This window comes from Armigeres subalbatus, chromosome 3 (genome assembly GCF_024139115.2).
Source record: "Armigeres subalbatus isolate Guangzhou_Male chromosome 3, GZ_Asu_2, whole genome shotgun sequence".
NCBI classification, from domain to species: domain Eukaryota; kingdom Metazoa; phylum Arthropoda; class Insecta; order Diptera; family Culicidae; genus Armigeres; species Armigeres subalbatus.
Genome location: NC_085141.1, coordinates 321,668,629 through 321,688,503, shown reverse-complemented (window position 1 = coordinate 321,688,503; position 19,875 = coordinate 321,668,629). Strand labels below are relative to the sequence as shown.

The 19,875-nt window shown below is 40.7% G+C and overlaps 2 protein-coding genes across 7 annotated transcripts in view; both read right to left on the bottom strand.

Annotated features, from left to right (window-relative positions):
• The window catches only part of LOC134225461 (beta-arrestin-1), a 295,165-nt gene that overhangs the window by 220,662 nt on the left and 54,628 nt on the right, over positions 1-19,875 (bottom strand). The gene's annotated exons all lie outside the window — the stretch shown is intronic.
• Positions 6,590-8,311, bottom strand: LOC134225458 (trypsin-1-like). The gene is made up of 2 exons (XM_062705545.1): positions 7,326-8,311; positions 6,590-7,176 (listed from the first exon to the last, which is right to left on the bottom strand). Exon 1 carries the CDS (start codon positions 8,265-8,267, stop codon positions 7,485-7,487), a length of 783 nt encoding a protein of 260 aa, XP_062561529.1. The 5' UTR covers positions 8,268-8,311; the 3' UTR covers positions 6,590-7,176; positions 7,326-7,484.

Here is a 19,875-nt window from a genome sequence, read left to right as displayed (position 1 = left end):
TAGTAATCCTCATGCTTTAGTGATTTTTATCCTAGATTGAAATCAAGGACCACACCCACCTTGATTTCTGATAGCAATCTGAATAAGGATTTCAAAAGAAGAACTTGAGTATCACTAGTGTCCAATCTACGAAGTACACCGTAACTATGCTATGCTATGCAATACGTGTTGCCTAAGCTCCGGGCGTTAGTGGAGTCAATATCCGTTCAAACCACCATTTCAAGAGGACAAGAAAGGGGTGGCGAAAACTAGATCACGGAGGTGGCGAAAATTGACAATCTGTGGCGAAAATTGAAAATGTGTGGCGAAAAATGAATCAGAATAGTTGCTAATTAAACGACATGTTCATATAAATCTTCATTATTGAATTAGATTTGCTAGGTAAGGACCAGTTTTACATAATACCTACCTCCACAATAATTAGATTTTTTTTACATTTTGCGACAATTTGAGAGAATAACGTACGTTTAGCGTGGCGAAATATAGTGCATCTACCCAATATGTTTTTATATGGTGCGATACAATTACGCATTGCACAGATTCAGAGCCGGAGGGAGAGACTCGGACGGCGTTTCAACACACGTCGACTAGGAGATCATGCTGTGGAAAGAGTGTCCGTCGAAGAACTTGGAACTTGGTAGCGGATGTTCCAGAAGGTGACGGCGTAGAAGATGAGTGGACGGCTATGAAGAATGCCTCTACCGAAATGGTGTTGAACTCGATTATAAGATTAAAAAAAATACCTAAATAATGTAAAAAGAAAAAAACTCTACCGAAACAAACAAGAACAACCTGGGTGAGCTGTGCACTAGGCGGAAGGAGTGGATTAGAGGTGAAACATGTTGGAAAATTGAGGAGCCTAGAGAAGCAAAGGCCGCGACGAGTAAAGTACGAGTCCCGGCAATGGTATTCGACTCTAGAGAAGGAAGTTAAACGCTGCTACGGACGGGACAAACGAACGTGGGTGCCAGGGGATCCCCTGGCTGACGAAAGGGAGAAAACTGCAACAACTGGCAATATTCGTCTCCTCTACGATATCTCACGACACCCCTGAGTGGAGCAAATCCGAGGATGTCGGTAAAAGATGCGACAGGTCAGTTAATCGCCAACCCAACTGATCGAGCACTTCGAACAACTTCTTCAAGTTTCGACGCCCGCCCAAGCATCAACATCTCGACAAGGACCGCCTAGGGTACGACGCATTACCCGCGTCAGTTACGAAGTTCCATAATTGCAGGAGATTGAAGCATCCATCCAAAGCATGAAATCCAACAAGGTTCCTGATGGGGATCAAACGCATTTCCGCAGAGATGTTCAAAGCTTACCCCATGCTATCTGCGCAAATTTTGCATCAACTATTCTGCAATATGTGGGAAACCGCAACTTTTCCGGCCGATGCAGGGCGTCTTAGTGAAAGTACAAATAGGGGTTCTGACTGTGTGCGACGATTGGCATACTTGTGCATTGTTCTCAAATTTCTGTGCAAAGTTATCCTAAAGAGGATACAGAAGAAAATAGACACGACGGCTGCAAGCAGGATTCCGCCCCGGAAGATCATGTGTGGACCATATTGTCACGCTCATTATCATCCTGGAGCAAAGTCAACAAATTTCAAGAGTCCCTCAATCTGGTATTCATTGACTTCGAAAAAGCTTTCGATCGTCGTATACCAAACCGTGTGCTGCTCTGGCAACTTATTACTATGGAGCATCTAAACGACTTCAATTTGGCTGATGATATTGCTCTAGAAGCACTCTGATATGCAGAGTGAGCTGAACGACCTGGCTGAACGCTCCTCTACGGTGAGTCTCACCACCAACGTCAACAAGACCAAATCGTGTCTGTGATGATGTCAGCACAAACAACCCTTCCACCTTCACGGTAGCCGAGCAAGCAGTGGAGAGGGTTGAAAACATTCAATACCTTGGCAAGACATAGGAGCATGGATCAAGAAGACTAGGTCTGCTTTTGAGAGTTTACGAAATATATTGAGATCCAATCAGATCAGTCAACACACGAAATTTCGGATATTCAACTCAAATGTGAAATCTGTGTTGCGCCAGTGCCAGTCCAGACTTGGTGTGTATCAGCAGAAATCACATAGAAACTGCAAGTATTCATCAACCGACGCCTGTTTCATAATTCTGACCTGGTTGCCCCAATACTGGATCTCAAAAGCTGACCTCCATCGACGATGCCATCAAAAACCGATGTCAAAATAAATTCGAGAGCGTAGATGGAGGTGGGTCGGCCACATATTACGAAAGAGCGGAGACGAAAGCTTTAAGCAAGCACTGGACTGAAATCCGGCAGGACTTCAAAGCAGAGGCAGATCCAGGGTCGCATGGTGACGTAGCCTCAACAAAGAAATAAGGAAGTCGACATGAATCTAACCTGGGCCCAGGTCAAGGCTTAAGCGAGCAGTCGCCCAGGATGGAGATCTTTTACGTTAGCCCTATATACCCCCAGGGGTGCTCGGAACACATGAGTGAGTGAGTGAGTTAAATGTCAAGCTTGAACACTTGCACCTCTAGTTGTGAAACACTCAATTATTCAAATTTAAAATGATCGTTGAAGTCTTGGTCGATAGTAATTTCTTTTTTGTTAGTGATAAAACACATCATTGGGCAACCCCAACCCGGTGGATAAAGGACCTTGGGTCAACTACCTACTGTTCCCAAAACATCAATATTGCACGAGAAACCGATAATGGAAGATTACAGATTAATTTAATAGCAACGACTTTTGACGCGAAACAACGTACACGAATAGCCAAGCAGGTCAAATTGGCACAACTTGCCAATGAGGTACGCTGTATAATGGTTGAGATCCTAAGCCTGAGTGAAGTTCGATGACTAACATCGGTAAAATACGCCCGCGCATTGCTTGGGGTTGTAGGCAAAAGGAGATAATTGGACGACGGTTCAACACAGGCTAACTGGAAGATGCCACGGTGAAAGATCCTTTTTTTTGAAAAACTGGAGCTGTGGGTGTCAGATATTCCAGAAGGTGGCAGCGTGGAAGACCAATAGATCGCCATCAAGGACGCCTTCATCACTAATGAGAATAATCTGGGGATAGAGGACCGAAGCCAAAGCCGCAATAGAGCTGACAAAACCCAGAAAAGCCAGACTCTTAGTCTGTCACCGATACTCGGTCCTGGAGAAGGAAGTGTCTAGGGAACAAGCGCCGTAGCAACCGGCAACATTCTATATCTCACGACGTTTAAGCGGGGCGAAGATGAATGCAGCAATGCCTGCGAAATAGGCAACTGGCCAGCTACTGACCAGTTGAAACGCTGGTTCCAGCACTTCGAACAACTTCTCTAAAGGCCAGCCAAGCCGCAACCACTTTGGCATGATCTGCCTAGTCCATGGCCATTTAAAATGTGCAATCGAACAAAGCCCCAGGGGTCGATCGTATATCATGCTCAAAGCTGACTTCATGATATCCGATCAACTACTGCATCGTGTATTTCGTTTGCCCCATATCTGGGACACCGCAACTTTCCCGAACTACTGGAAACAGAATATCTTTTTTGAAGGAGCCCAAAAAGGGTGACTTGACTCTATGCCATAGCTAGCGATGCGTTTCTGTGTACCATTGTCAAAGTCCTATGCAAAGTGATCCTAGTTCGGATTCAGGAGAAGATCGATGCGACTCTCCGGCGGCAGCAGACCGGATTCCGTGCCGAAGGTTCCTGTGCGGACCGTTCCGTCAGAGTCCCGTTTTTGGTTTTCATTAACTGCGAAAAAGCTTTCGACCTAAATCGTAAGAACGTGTGGAGCGCCCTGAGACACGCCTAGAGGTTGATGGCGGCATAGTCTTCATAAAAAAATAAAATAAAACGACCAAAATCAAACTTGACATCAGGTTATGGCGATAGCTGGACATCGTCCAGGATCAGGGGAAATCGCTCTCAATAGAACTATGAACAACGATAATAGAGAGGCAAAAATCTCTTCGAATCATAGCAAGCCTTGAAAACAAATTTATCAAACTTGTATACAATTCCGAAAAAAAAACATATTCGGATAGGAAGCCACCACCGGAAGGCTGTGATAAAACGCTTAGTTCTCACTCATTGTATGTTGGGGACCATACCCTAGTAGACGAAAATAGCACAATAATATCAAATGTTGATAAGATAGCAAAATGAGATATGGGCATGATTGATATAAGAGATAAAAGATCAGACGATATTATCAATATTTTGCACTAAAATATCATGAGAAGATCAAGTTATGCTATTTGTAATGAGTGAACAATATCATGTGCCATTAGTTTGTTCTTTTTTTTTTTTTTTTTTTTTTTTTAATCTTTATTTAAGTGATTTTTCTTAATATCTAAAGAGTTCATCACTGTTGAGTTTGTTCTTATTCATAGCATATCTTGATATTTAAATGATATTTCGGTGCAAATTTTTGATATTGTTGCCTGTTCTTTTATCTCTTATATCAATCAAGTCCATATCACGTTTTATTATTCTGTTCATGGCTTCTGCCCGAGTATTTTTTTTTACGCAGCTGTGTAAAACAAGTTGTAATGCATCATCAGAACCAGTGCCCCCGTGATTGGGGCTTTTTAAAATGAATCATGCAGTATAGAACTTCGAATCAGTTCTATATCGTAATAGCTTGCAAAAAACCTTTCTCACGGTATGCTACCTATCAAGAGTGTATACAGAAATGATAAGTGAGAGATTTTTTCATTCTCCTGTGGATTCAATCCCTCACGCTTAAAATCAATAACACAGAGATGTGTTTGCTTCACACAAAACGGACCTAATGCAGAACATCCCCTAGATGAGCGACAGTTACTTCTTCTTCTTCTTCTTATTGGCATTACATCCCCACACTGGGACAGAGCCGCCTCGCAGCTTAGTGTTCATTAAGCACTTCCACAGTTATTACCTGTGAGGTTTCTAAGCCAAGTTACCATTTTTGCATTCGTATATCATGAGGCTAACACGATGATACTTTTATGCCCAGGGAAGTCGAGACAATTTCCAACCCGAAAATTGCCTAGACCGGCACCGGGAATCGAACCCAGCCACCCTCAGCATGGTCTTGCTTTGTAGCCGCGCGTCTTACCGCACGGCTAAGGAGGGCCCCCCCGAGCGACAGTTACACAGGCACAAAAATGCCTCGTACGTTCGTGATAACGGTCCTTTTCAACATGTAAACGTTTGTACAGATTCCTTGTTTCATGAGGAACAAAATACTGTTGAAAATATTGAAATCCAAGCTTCAATAAAACCACACGAGCTATTTTTGTGGGCTTCATAGCCGTGCGGGTAGCGATGTCAATCATCTAGACGCATGTGCTATGGAGTGTGGGTTCGATTCCCGCCCCGGTAAGGAGAAAACTTTTCATGATCGAAAAATTCTCGAATGGTCCACTGGGTGTTATGTGTCCTGTCCGTTGTCTCATGCTAGGTGTTAAGTGTTCAGTATTCAGTCTGTACGACCTCTGGTCGAAGACAGTGTCCCTGTCTTTATTATTATTATTTTAGGAGGAGGAGGTCGAGCAGTGTTCACCGTTTACTTCAATCGCAAGATTTGATGGGATGCTTTCGACTGTTGTGCTCAATTTTGTTTGACTATTATCGGCTCTTTTAGTCTTATAAAGCAGATAAAAGGTTATTGCGTCTATTTTTCGACGTTTTGGTGTATATTTCACCTTCTTCAGGGATTTAGAGGTTACGTTTAGTTGTGTATGTGTGTGTCCTGTCTAACATAACGTTGTCAGACGCCATTGTTAATTGACATGAGTTTTTTTTTGTACCAACTTGAGCCACCATTAAAATTACATATGGGAAGAAAGAACGTAACTAGATAAGGGATTAATGATTTTAAAAATTGGATATTAGGTGGTCTTTGAACGGCTCTCTGACGACCGTGATACTTTGTGCGCTTTCTGGAATTTTTGGCGTTGTTCTGTGCCAAAAATATCGGAGAGCGCACAAAATATCGCAAATTCCAGCTAAAATTCCTCTCACAATTCTTTCACGAATTCCTTCTGGAATTTCTTAGAAAATTCGAACGACAATTCCTTCGTGTATTTCTCCCTGCATACCTTCCGGAATTGTTTATGGAATGCCTCCAGATACCACTCACAGAATTTCTTCGGAAAAAGCTCCTGAAATTCTCTCATGTTTGTTTTTCCATAATTCAGTTCGAAAATGAATAAATTTTTTTTCTGATACTTCTTCTTACATTGTTTAATGGTAATTCTTTGGAAACAGTCCTGCTAGAGTTCCTCCGGCAATTCCTGCTTTAATTCCTTTGGAACTCATGCTAGAATTCTTTCGAGAACTTCTATTGGAATTCTTTCATGAGTACCTCTCCCGAAACCTGTCGGAAATTCCTTCCGAAATTACTCTTGGAAATGTTTCAGGAATTTATCCTGAAAATTACTTCAGAAATTTCTTCCGAAATAGCGTTGAATATTCTTTCTGGAAGTTTGGAAAATTTTGGAAACAATCGCACTCGGGTCATTTCATCCATTGGGCCGGAAAAAACATTTCGCTCCAAAAGGAATCAAAACCGACCGAAACGCAATTTATTGTTTGTACCGTACATGCACTATTATTCTACACTGCAAAACTAATCGAAATTATTTTTCCTGATGAAAAGTATTAAACAATACACTTGATTAGAAACCCCTGCACTATGCTAATGCAACAAGCGCTAAAATAATGCGGAAACCCGGAAAGCGTCATCATCAGTCACTTCGGTTGACTGACGCTGCAATTCTTCTACACTCCACGGCCCACCGCCGGAGCGCACGGGAGCACCTTTATTGGGCAGGAGAAACGGACGAAGAGGAAAAACAGATACTTCATATCTACCAACCAGTCGTATAACTAGAGGTATGTACTTTGTTGTGACTGCGCTTCCCCCCGATGGCCGAGTCAGAACGAGGTTAAGAGGGTACACTACTGCACGTACGTACAAATGACGTACATCACTCCGGCTCGACTGCACTCCTGTCGGTATGACGATGTGGATTAGTTTGTGGGGAATGCCAGAACGATGGGGACGATGGCTGGACGTGGTGTTTTTTCATCGTTAAGTGGAAATTCATGGACAATAAAGTAATTCAGCAGAAGGGTATGCATTTTCCCCATGTTAATCTTACCAATTATTATGATTGCTCAGAGGAGTTACCAACCTGAAAAAAGAGAAGGAAGATCTTTAGAAAACGGTTTTATTCAAGTAAAGTAAATAATGAAGGCTTATAAGAACTAGCATGGTAGAAAGTTTGCACTGTGAGCTTTCGTGCTCACTCGTGTATTCATAATGCAACTAATGAAAACTAACCGTTTCAGATGGGTATGCTGAATTATAATAGCCTACCAGGAATACCTGTCAGTTCCCTAGTATTAATGTTTGAGAGATTTTTTTGAATTTATTTATTGTTCTATATCTCTGGACAAATTAACAAAACAAAGCTAATATGAACATTTGATAACAATTGGATCAAACATTCGCAATTTGTTTAATCCAGTCGCGAACCACAGCAACTCGTGCATACACTCCAGGTTCACCAGCTTTTGCACATTCCCCGCTCCAGGACACCACGCCAACCTGCTTGTTCCCATCCACCAACGGACCGCCGGAATCTTCATTGCACATATCCTTGCCTCCTTCGTCGTATCCAGCGCACAACATCCTAGGAGTAACTTTAACAAACTGTGCATAAGCCTTTTCACACTTTTTCTGGTTCACCACCGGGACTTGTATAGCTCTTAACATATCACTACTAGCTGATCCCCCGTTCTCCGTAACTCCCCAACCGGAAACAAGCAGAAGCTTCCCATCCGTAACAATCTCGTTTTTCTCCGGCAATTCTACAGCTTGCAACTTGTTGCCAAGCCCCAACTCTTCGGACAGTTCCAAAAGCGCGAAATCATAGTCAATGGTTGAGGCACTCCACAAAGGATGCAGAACACTTCGTTTGACGTACACCTGTTGACCTCCCTGGGCGTGCCGACTGGAACCAACCCTCACGGAGCGTTTCGGGTTGTTCAGATCCCCAATGCAATGGGCTGCCGTCAAAATCCAACGCGAACTGATGATCGACCCACCGCAATGGTGCCCCCTGCCATCCGATAGCGATGCCATGAAGGGTAGCTTCGCGATGTCGATCTCATCGCCGCCGATAATCCTGTGCTGGCGTTGCTGCTGGTTGGGATATGCGAGACTTGCTGCAGCAACAAACAAAACGCATGGCAGCGACAATGCGAAGATGATGGAATACATTGTCGAACGAAGGATTGCAGAAAACTGAAAGACACGGTTTAGTATTGTGCGCCGTTTTATACAATCGAGCGTCAGAGTACTCGAATATTTGCAAGGCGCATCGTGAATCTATTGGCTTTAAATTGATTGAGTTTTGATGAAATGTTCAGTAATCTGCAGTTCTTGGCACATGTTCAAGAGCCACGAAGTGTTTCTAGTAAGTTGAAATCTTATCTTGACTCAATAAACTTTACCGTCATGTAATGCAACTTTTGCATTCGAAGCTTAACATCATAAGATTTGATCACAATGAGTTTATTAGGTTTTAATCCTTAACAAAAGGACTTTGTCTGTATGTCTGTAATTGTTCGGCACAGTGAGGTATATCAAATGGAACCTTGTCAAAATATTTGAATGACATTCATTCATAATAATAGAACAACTTGAAGAATGCGACCTATTTCTCTAACAGCGACAGTTTCATTTTCAGATAAATGATAAATAACTTTTAATTTCTTCCAAATGATCAATTCCCTTTATTACCACAGCTGTACAAGATTCTTTAAGAGTGTTTTCATACCCGTCCCGTAGTTCTGACATCATTGATTTCCAATCTATCAACCGCCACGAATCGAGCCGCTATCAGCAAAATACACAATCCATGATGTAAACAACGTTGAATTAGTTTTACCTCGTGAAGGACCGCGCCTATGTTGCATCGCACCGACACTCACCAGTTTGCGAAAACGAAAACACAGACAGCAGGTATTGCACACTCCACAGTCCACAGACCAGCCACCAGTCCATACACCATCCAAGCACACTTGAAATCAAATGCGCGATTTAACCTACATTCGCGTGGATCGCGAGAAAAAAAAAACACGGACAAACGGATCTCACGCCGGAGACTTCCTTTTGAAGAGCACCATCAGAAATGGTTTCCTATCGCTGCTGCCTGCCTGCGTATACGAACGTGAAGGCAAGAATCCATCCGAAAATTTTTGATATTGTGCGCAGTGTTACCGCGGGCAACGAGTTATGCGAAATAATTTGAATCGAGTGTAAACAACCCACGGCATTTGGTTTTCGACTTTTTTCGCCCCGATTTTCTTTTCTGGCAAGCTGGTTGGTCTCGGTACATACACATAGGGTTTCGAGCTGAATTCGCCGTACTGAATGCAGTTAATAATGGATCAATTTATTTCTGGGTTGCTATCGATGAATTAATTCCTCGAATACGTTTCTAAATTTGGGCCTTGAAACAAGGAATGAAGTTTATGCGCTTCATTTGAAATCAATTAACTGATGGGACTAGTAGCTAGAATAGAACTTATGATCTCTGCGAGTCAAATAAGAAAACCCAAGAAATTTTAATACATAAAATAAAACTACCGTTCCAGAAGCCAAATTCATATCAGGTTTCTGAAAAAAGCTCACATTTAATAATACATATATGATTATAAGTAAAAAATAGTAACCCTATAAGAAACACGATTATATTACCTGAGAAGGGTAATTTACGACTTTGTTTCCATTCTCAAAACTGGCGGGCGGCATCGAACCGTGAATCAGTTGCACATCATTGCTGCTGTATTTGTGCTTTACCTATATCATGTCGATCTACGATCCGTTTACTATGTGAAATGGTTTTGGAAAATAAAAATGACTAAATCAATGTGTATTGGAGCTATCGGTGGCACTGATTAATCTATTTGCAAAACCTTAGTGTTGCGTGCCACTGGAACCCGAGTTTATGTCGGTGTTTAAAGCTAAAACACGCAAAATAAGACTAGTCGGGTAACGTACAGATACACCCAAAAGGATTACTTTACACGATTAAACGCTGCAAATGGAATTTAAACATACGACGCTAACGAAGTGTTTGTCCTCGCCGGTATCAACAAGTTCGGATGTCACATCGCGCCACATCAATCGTGCCACCACCACCAGTCGCACCACTTAAAACTTCTATTTGCGAATTGATAACACATAATACAGGCTGTTTTCGCATAATGGTAACGTTTTGTCGTATACGATCAGACGGGGTCTTATTTTACGGAAATCGTCACTACAAGAAAGTATTCACGTGATTCCACTAAAAGAATGGCCTATAAGGGATAATTAATTTTATACATACATTTATAGGCCGATACCGTTACGACATTCAACAATATTTTTGGTGAGCAGCCGTCCGTGATTTACAATCTACCAGTGTCTGCTGCTGATGAAATCTGTATCGGACGATATCATCAGTTATGGAGGTGCGAGTTCGAGTTTCATGATTAAACAATCGATCATTTTACGTGTTTGATTTTCGTTTGCAGCCTCAAGCCTTCTTTCCTGCATCAAGCGCCAGTAACGATTCAAACTTTAATTGACAAATTCTAGCGAACGGCAACCTCAAGTCGGACACCACGATGATCGAACACTCATGAAGTTCAAAATAGTGACTTTAGTTACCAATGTTGACGAAAAAGAGATTAAATAGTGACTATCAGTCACTATTCAACCGAGTCAGTTGGTTTACTTTAGGTTTTACTTAGAACTTTGGTGCTGTAACTGTTTTTCATTATGAATTCATGAAGATATGATAAACATAAATGGACAACTAAGCAGCTAATATACCAACAATTTCTTTTGACTTTGAACTGTACAATGCTTATTTCTTATCAGGGGTTGCTTATTAGAATTCAAGTATTTTTTTAGTAAACAATAATTTCTAAAATTAGCTGTTTGAATACCAAACTATCTCTAGTTCGATGTAAATCTTCCATAACTCATTAGTCGTAGTCGTTCTTCATAAATAATATTTTTCAGAATAGCAAAAAGTAATAAAAATTCAAAGATTACCAAAATCTTTAGAAACTCTCAATTCTTTTGATTGCAATTGAAATCTCGGAAGTATATACAATTTCATATATTCAAATTGTTATCAGAATATATTTTTAAAAATTGTCAAGTACTGGTCGTAGCGGATATTTTATAGTACATACACTAAAAAAAACTGAAAAATTCTTATAATGAGGTGATCAAACATATTTGTTATATAAAATGAAAAACCCAGATTAATCCACCTAGCGTTGGTGGTGCCTTTCTCGCACCTTATAAAAATTAGAGAGGTCAAAATAGCACTTTAGGGGGCGGGGTAGAATTTACTATTTCTATAATTTCTTATCTATTTGCGGTCATTTGAATGCATAATTGTACGAATTTCAAGAATATTATTTTTCGATTATGAATTTTCTTCGAGGGGGGGGGGGGGCCTTGACAAAAAACAATGTTCAGTGAATAAAGGCCTATTCTCATTGCACCCGGGCTGGGACCGGGGTCAGGAAGCTTTTGTTTTTATGCTGGGAGTTTTGCCAGTTCATATTGCACCGCGTTATCCCGGCCGGGTGGACTTCTTCTTCTTCTTCTTGGCATTACATCCCCACACTGGGACAGAGCCGCCTCGCAGCTTAGTGTTCATTAAGTGCTTCCACAGTTTTTAACTGCGAGGTTTCTTAGCCAGGTTACCATTTTTGCATTCGTATATCATGAGGCTAGCACGATGATACTTTTATGCCCAGGGAAGACGAGACAATTTCCAATCCGAAAATTGCCTAGACCGGCATTGGGAATCGAACCCAGCCACCCTCAGCATGGTCTTGCTTTGTAGCCGCGCGTCTTACCGCACGGCTAAGGAGGGCCCACAGGACTGAATACACCGAATACACGCTGTTGTTCTAGAAAAAAATTCCTGAGAAATCATGGAGCAATTTCCAAAGGAATTCCTGGAGGATTGTCCGGAGGAATTCCTGGAAAAAAATGCACGAAGAAACTCCTGAAAAATGCCCTGATTTCCGGAGGAATTTCCGAAGGAACTCCTGGACGATGTTCCGGAAGAATTCCTGGATATTTTTCGTAGGATTTTCCAAAGGAAATCGTTGAGGAATTTGCGGAGGAACTCCTGGAGGAAATTATGGAGGAATTGCCGGAGAAATTTCGGAAGAAATTTCTGGATGGATTTCTAGAAGAGTTTCCTTAAGAAATATCGGAGAAATTCATGTAGAAGTTTCCAAAAGAAGTATTGGAGGTATTTCCGGAGGAACTTTCGGAGCAATTCCTGGAGAAATTTTCAAAGCAATTCTGAAGGAAATTCTAAAGGAGAATTTAGAAAGAAGAGAATGGAGAATGAAGAAATTTCAGGAGGATAGCTGTGAATGAATTACTGCAGGAATTCGCGGAGGAACTACTGGAGAAATACCTGATAAAAGGAGGAAGAATTTTTAGAGGAATTTCCGGAGGAAACCCCAGAAGATTTTATCTTAACATTTATGAGTGAACTCTTGGAGAAATTCCTGAAGGAACTTCCAAAAGCATTCCTGAGGGAACTCCCGAAGGACTTTCAGATGGAATTCCATTTGGAATTTTTATAGCGATTCCAGGATGAATAACAGGTGGAATTCCCGGAGACATTCGCGGAAAAATTCTTGGAAGTATTTTCAGAGGAATTTATGGAGACATTGCAGGAAGAATTTTTGAAGGACTGTTTGTGAGAACTCTGGATAGAATTTCAAGGAAAAAAACCAGGAGAAACTCCCGAAAGTTTTTCCATTGGAATTCCCAAAAAATGTTTATGGAATAAATCCTGAGAGAACTCCTGAAAGTTTTTCTGATGAAATTCTAGAAGGAATTTCCGGAGGCACTCGCGAAAAAAATCTGGAAGTTGTTGAAGACTCGGAGACTCGCTGAAAACATTCTCGGAGGAATTCCTGGAGGGATTGGCAAAGGACTTGCTGGATAATCTGGGAATTCCTTCACGAAATCCTGCGTAAAATTTATTGAGGAAGTTCTCGGGATTCCTTTAATGATTTGGTCCTGGAATTTCTCCAGCAATTCGTCTGGGTACACTTTCGGAGGAATCCATTATCCACAAGAACGCAGGAAATCTATTTACTCTCATCCTCACTCTCATCAACCAGGAGTAAGTGAGTAAGTAAGAGTATTGCTGTAAGTGCTTTTGAAATAATTCTTGGAGGAATTTTTGAAATATTTGCCGAAGGGCTTGCGGAATATTCAGGAAGTTCTCCTAGATTTCCTTCAGGATTTGCTCTGGGAATTCCTCTAGCAATTCCTCTGGTAACACTTTCGGAGAAATCCATAACCGAAACTAAACAGAAATGCAGCAATTCTATTTACTCTTATCAAGACTCTTCTCAACCAAGTGGAGTGAAAAATAATAATTTAACTAAGCTTTATTTCAAAACTGTTGATGTTATAGGGCTTTGGAGCTGATGGGAGTTATTCGGAATCATTTTACAAAGTAAAAATTCCGACAAGAAGGAATATGGGTTTCGCCTTCTGACAACCATAGGTTGTCCGGTAGTGCTGGCATAAACATTGATTTCATGCATATGGTTTGAACAATCAATTTTCGAAGCGTAATAACATTTTTTCTACACCTTCCAGCTACGTACCTTCTTCAGCAAAGTCTTTCGCCATCCTTCAGACTATATGCCAACGTATTGAGTCACGTGATTAACAAGTAATTGAAGCAGCTAAAAGCAAAAATGTGAAAAGGTACGTTTTCCCATACTGATCTCCATATAGAGCGGAAAGCGAGGATGCAACCAATCGAGCCCATATTATGCACAGCTGATTGGAGTCCCAAAACGATTTAGAAAAACCTTGACCTCACTTGTTGGATGAAGTTTGCGTTTTTCCATACAACTTCGCCCTACTTTAATGCTTATTTTAGATATGTACTAATGAGTATTTTAGCAATTCTTTGCTTGGTTTCCTCGAAATACCAAGAAGTTGATCTAGAATTGAAAATATCGAATCTAAACAGTCCAATTTATACTATGGAGTTTGACAGTTAGTCTTGCTAACATATTTGGATTCTCAATACATTCTTTCCCAATGCCCATTTTTCTAATCTAACAATATAAATAAATCTAAAAATATAAAATTAATGAACAATGAATTTCTTCGACAAACAACTGTTGTAAAGGTTATAAAAACATCGAGTTGAAAGACTGGCCAAGTTGTAGCTCGAGAGCTTGCAGACACGAAGAAGTTTGGAACGACTTTAGAGCAAACATTTTACTTTACGAGACCTGGATTTTGATCAACCATGGGTTTATGACTTAAAATCTGGATGTTGACCAAAATAATTGAAACTAGTGACTTTTTATGAGAAAAAATTGACTTTAGTGACTTAAGCTCGAAAAAAAAAAGACTTTTTAGTGACTGAACTGAAAAAAGTGACCCGCTAAAAACCGATAATTTTCCTGAGAAAAATAATTTTAAACAAAGTTTTACTAAGGAAACATAAATGCGTATTCAAAGATCAGAGTGATTTTTCTTAATTTTTTTTCGATGAAAAATTAGATTAACACGCCGAATACCGTGATCAGAAAATTATGGGAACTAAATTTTCAAACAGCTGGTTCTCAAGCGTCTTTTGACCGATCTTCACAATTCTTTTACGGATGTCTTACCCATCTCATCTAGTTTTACCATACTGGTGAGTTATGATTCTAGGGATGCTCATTTTTTCCCTAGAGGGGCGTGAGTAAGGATGGTTTTTCAAAATATAGTAAAATTTACTTTACATGACATGTTTTAGTGTGAACAACACTTACAGGTTCCATAAATGTTTTATAACACTATTCTATCATTGAATATACTGCCGCTAACCGCAAGTCGAGCACATCTGTATATGGAGCCCCATATACAGATGTGCTCGACTTGCGGTTAGCGGCAGTATACAATGTGTGAACAATATGTTTCTTCTGGACATCCCTAGCGACTCCAAAATGACCTCTATGACTGATGAAAGATGATATGCAAATTTTGCCGAAACCCCTACGGAAACCCATGCCAATGGAAACCCGTCATGTCCATGCCAGTTCGTTAAGGTCACATGTACGATATTCCACTCAGTTTTGTCCAAACCAGATGTTCTAGGTTCTCCAAGCTGTTCTGGTGTTGGGATCAATGCGTCTACCCTACCAGGTCAACTGCGCTCGATAGCTATCTGAAATCAACCAGTCAAGCCCATACAAGTCCGTAGAGCCCACGCATATGATTTGCAACTCAGATATACCCAAACCAGTGTGGGGATGTAATACCAATAAGAAGAAGAAGAAGAAGAAGAAGAAAAAGAAGAAGAAGATATACCCAAACCAGATGTTCTAGGTTCTCCAATCTCTTATGGAGTTTGAATCAATGCGTCTATCAGGTCAACTATCTGAAATCGACCAGTCATGTCCATACAAGTCCGTAGAGCCCGCGCGTCTGATTTGCAACACAGTTGTATCCAGACCAGAAATTTTAGATTCTTCAAACTGTTCTAAAGTTTGAATCAATTGGTCTACCAGGTCAACTGCGCTCAATACAACTTTGACATCAGCCAGTCATGTTCATACAAGTACTTTGAGCCCATGCCTTCTTCTTCTTATTGGCATTACATCCCCACACTGGGACAGAGCCGCAGCTTAGTGTTCATTAAGCACTTCCACAGTTATTAACTGCGAGGTTTCTAAGCCAGGTTACCATTTTTGCATTCGTATATCATGAGGCTAGCACGATGATACTTTTATGCCCAAGGAAGTCGAGACAATTTCCAATCCGAAAATTGCCTAGACCGGCACCGGGAATCGAACCCAGCCACCCTCAGCATGGTCTTGCTTTGTAGCCGCGCGTCTTACCGCACAGCTAAGGAGGGCCCCCATATCTTTACTGTACGGCAAATCCTTCAAAAATGCCGTGAATACCAGGTTCCAAAGCACCATCTGTTCGTTGATTTCAAGGCGGCATACAACAGTATAGACCGCGTAGAGCTATGGAAAATTATGGACGAGAACAGCTTCCCTGGAAAGCTTACCAGACTGATCAAAGCAACGGTGGATGGTGTACAAAACTGTTTGAAGATTTCGGGCAAACACTCCAGTTCGTTCGAATTACGCCGGGGACTAAGACAAGGTGATGGACATTCGTGCCTGTTGTTCAACATTGCGCTAGAAGATGTCATGCGGAGAGCCGGGGTACGATTTTCAACATATGCAGTCAATTTATTTGTTTCGCGGATGACATGGACATTGTCAGCCGATTTGCAAAGGTGGCAGAACTGTACACCCGCCTGAAACATGAAGCAACAAAAGTTGAACTGGTGGTGAATGCGTCAAAGACAAAATACATGCTAGTGGGCGGAACCGAACGCGTGTGGGCGCATTCGAGGATGAAGAGATGCGGCCTCAAGCCGTTTATTGTGGCGTCATATTGTTGATTCAGTGTTATCTGTTTAGATGTAAACTAAATAAATGATTAAGAAAATTATTTTGAGCTTTTTAGTGGAATGTCTTCACTTGTCATAGTAAATAAATGAAATACACACACCGAAAAAATATAAATATTACAGGTGATGTATGTGAATAAAATGACACAAAACCACATGACATAAACTGAATCACATATTTTTCAATGTTAGATGATTTAAAATTACATGTCATGGAACCCAAACACAGCACCCGATGCGACGCACCTAACGCTCTAGCAGTCGATGACTTGATGCAGTGAAATACTTGTTCAGTGCAAATCGTGGAACATGCTTTACTTCGATCACCCCTCTTTCAAGAGACGAAGATAGCTGAGTGGTAACGTGTTGGGCTCTCACTCAGCGATTCTCGTTCTAATCCTTCATTTTTTTTGTCAATAAAGTTGTGATGTAAAATTTACGTATCACCTAATTTTACGTCAAAAGTGACGCTCGAATATGTCGTAGTCACAGCACCTAAAATTACATGATTATTTTTAGGTGTGTATGTACATGTATTGTGCACTCTCATGTTCAGTGTTAGGAAAAACTCAAAACTCAGGATTCAAATCAAGAGTTTCAATTCCTTCCATTTTTTTCTGTTCTGCATTTTTGTAAACAGTGAATTGATATTCTTTATAAAGAACAAAAGGTTTAATTGCAAATGTAAACAAAAAATACAGACTGATTAGTTTTAAACGCTAGTTATTATTATTTTTTGGCAAATGAGATTTTTTATAAAAACTTGAACGCGATTTTTTCTATTAAAATCGCAAACGAGTTTGCTTGCTCGATGATTGAAATTCAATAATCACTCATAGGGTAAAAGACCCAATAGTGGAGGAACTAAGCACGTTCCACCACTATTTCTTGCTGTCCATTAAATCTATACACCTAGGTTTTTTTTACGCGGTTTGGTTTTGGTCGTTTAAGACCTTCAGACCTGAAGCAATGAATTAACCCCACGAAAAAATTCACAAAAAATCAAAGGAAATTCAGGGGGTATTTACAAAGCTGTGAAAGTTCAGGTTAACCGAGAAATTAATGAATTCCAACCGTGTAAAAAAACCTGGAATTAATTCATTGCACTTACCTGAAGAGTGTATAAAAAGGATCGTTAAACATATTTTATCCGAAAAGTGTTGTATTTGCAGCAGAACCCATTATTGCCACCTAAAATAGTACCTCCAATTATTGGTGCAGTGTTCCAATAGTTGCGTTATTTTTTAATTCGTGTTCCTATAGTTGCGAATCCCATTGTTTTCATATGGGACTCGCAACTTTGGGAACACTACCGCAACTATTGGTGCAAAGCCGAGAAACAGATAAGGTATTTTAGTGATACTTTACCGATTTGGAGGGGAATCCAAACCTGTTTCCTTTTATTTTGTCTTCTGACTTGTCAACAAATTGATGGACTACATGGGTTACTACGTTACTACGTAGATTTTGTAAAAACAACACTACCGCAACTATAGGAACACCCACGACTATTGGATCTTTCACCCTATTCTTATTTACGTTCGAATGCTCTTTCGGACGAATGTTGGCGCGCATTCTTGTTTACGCCAGCCAATATCGTTCATACGTAAACAATAATACGGATTACACTAACACTGCTAATGATATGCCGAAGTGCCAATAATAACATTGGAAACTTAACATGATTGCATCATAAATCATTTCGATCGGATATGTGGAAACATTACTATGGAATCATAATCAGTCCTGTCGAATCAACCTCGGATTTTTGAAGTTTTTGACACCAACGGGAAAATCGTTCGCTTTTAGAATGAAGGATGTATATCACTTTCCATGTATATCACCCTGACATTCAAATTACTTTATGCTCACATGAATTTTCAACGCAACTTCTAAAGGAATTTCGCCAGAAGCTAATCCCTTGTTGATAATAAATTCAATGCAAATTACGCAGTATAATATTCGGTAAGTATGTGTGCAGCACACTTCAAAGCATGTTTCATCTCTGTTGGCAAAATTATAGGACTGCCTGCAGCGAGATATTCCAAGCATGATGCCATCTAAGCTCATCAGAAATGGCAGTACCTATATGTTTCCATACTGTACGACGCACTCGGTGGCTGGCAACCGACCGTAGATGGGAAAACGGAACGCACTTCAATTTGCATGCAATCTCGTGTTCGTGTTGCCGAAGCGTGCGTTTTTAGCAGACTGACATGTCCTACGGTTCAGTGTTCGAAGCAGGATAACTATCTTGAATAAAGGGTTTCCTCGCTAAGTCGGCAATAAGGTACTAATTGGCGATACGATGGCGGCTGACTCACTAAATCAGAAACACGTTGAGTTTCACTGGTTCTGAAATGTAATGGTGTTGAAAACAGGCTAATTTTAGATAGGTAAGGGGTCTTTCCGAAGGAAGAAATTAGTTTGCTACTGTATCTAAGGTTCACACAGTCTAGTTTATAATTCAAGGCAATATTTCAATCTCACATAGGCATACGTATCTGTATTAGGGCCAAACTAGGTGCGTTGCTGCCTTGGATTAATAATTCTGATGGAATCTAGATCGTCTCATACGCTACGATAGGTACGTGATCAATCCGCACGAGTGGCAACATGAAAGCAAAACTTGTCTAAAACAAACACTTTCGGTTTTCAAGCCATCGCTCTGGCTATGTTCGATTCTAGAGGTGTACGTACACCTGCTACCATATACGCGTGCGATCATATCTAGTTATCCATAAGAATGAACCCGTAGAAGGGAACCTGTTGGCGCACTATTATTCTTGTCCAGGGATTCTCAAACGTTTAGGAGAACTCTAACCAAACTGCAGTCCACGGGCTTTATAACTTTTGCAACACACATGAGTCATTGCACTAATATCGAATTCCAATGTTTGATTTTCATAATCATCTGTTTATTCAATGGTGGTTCAAACATATCAATTTCGCGTGTGCTGCTGTGAACACAAATTGAATGGTCCATGGCAGACAAACTATATAAATATGATCTCCGTATTTGAAACATCCATATTTTGGGAACCACTTTATACAAAGTTTGTTCGAATATTTGCTCAGACACCAGAAGCGACGCACAAACTCATTTGCCAAAACGGAACTGCATGTAATTATGTGTGTTTGTTTGGAGAATAAATTTACACTAGAGAAACCGGGTTTAAAGCTGAGGTTCGGCCCCAGGTAATCCGTACGTGGCACGCTGTTGGCTAAAACAAATTTACTACGGCGCACTCTCCGTTCGCGTTCGTGCTATCTTTGATGCGGCTAGGATTGCTTGAACCGCACGATCCGGAGGGGATGAAAAAAAAGTTCATGGATATTTTCCGA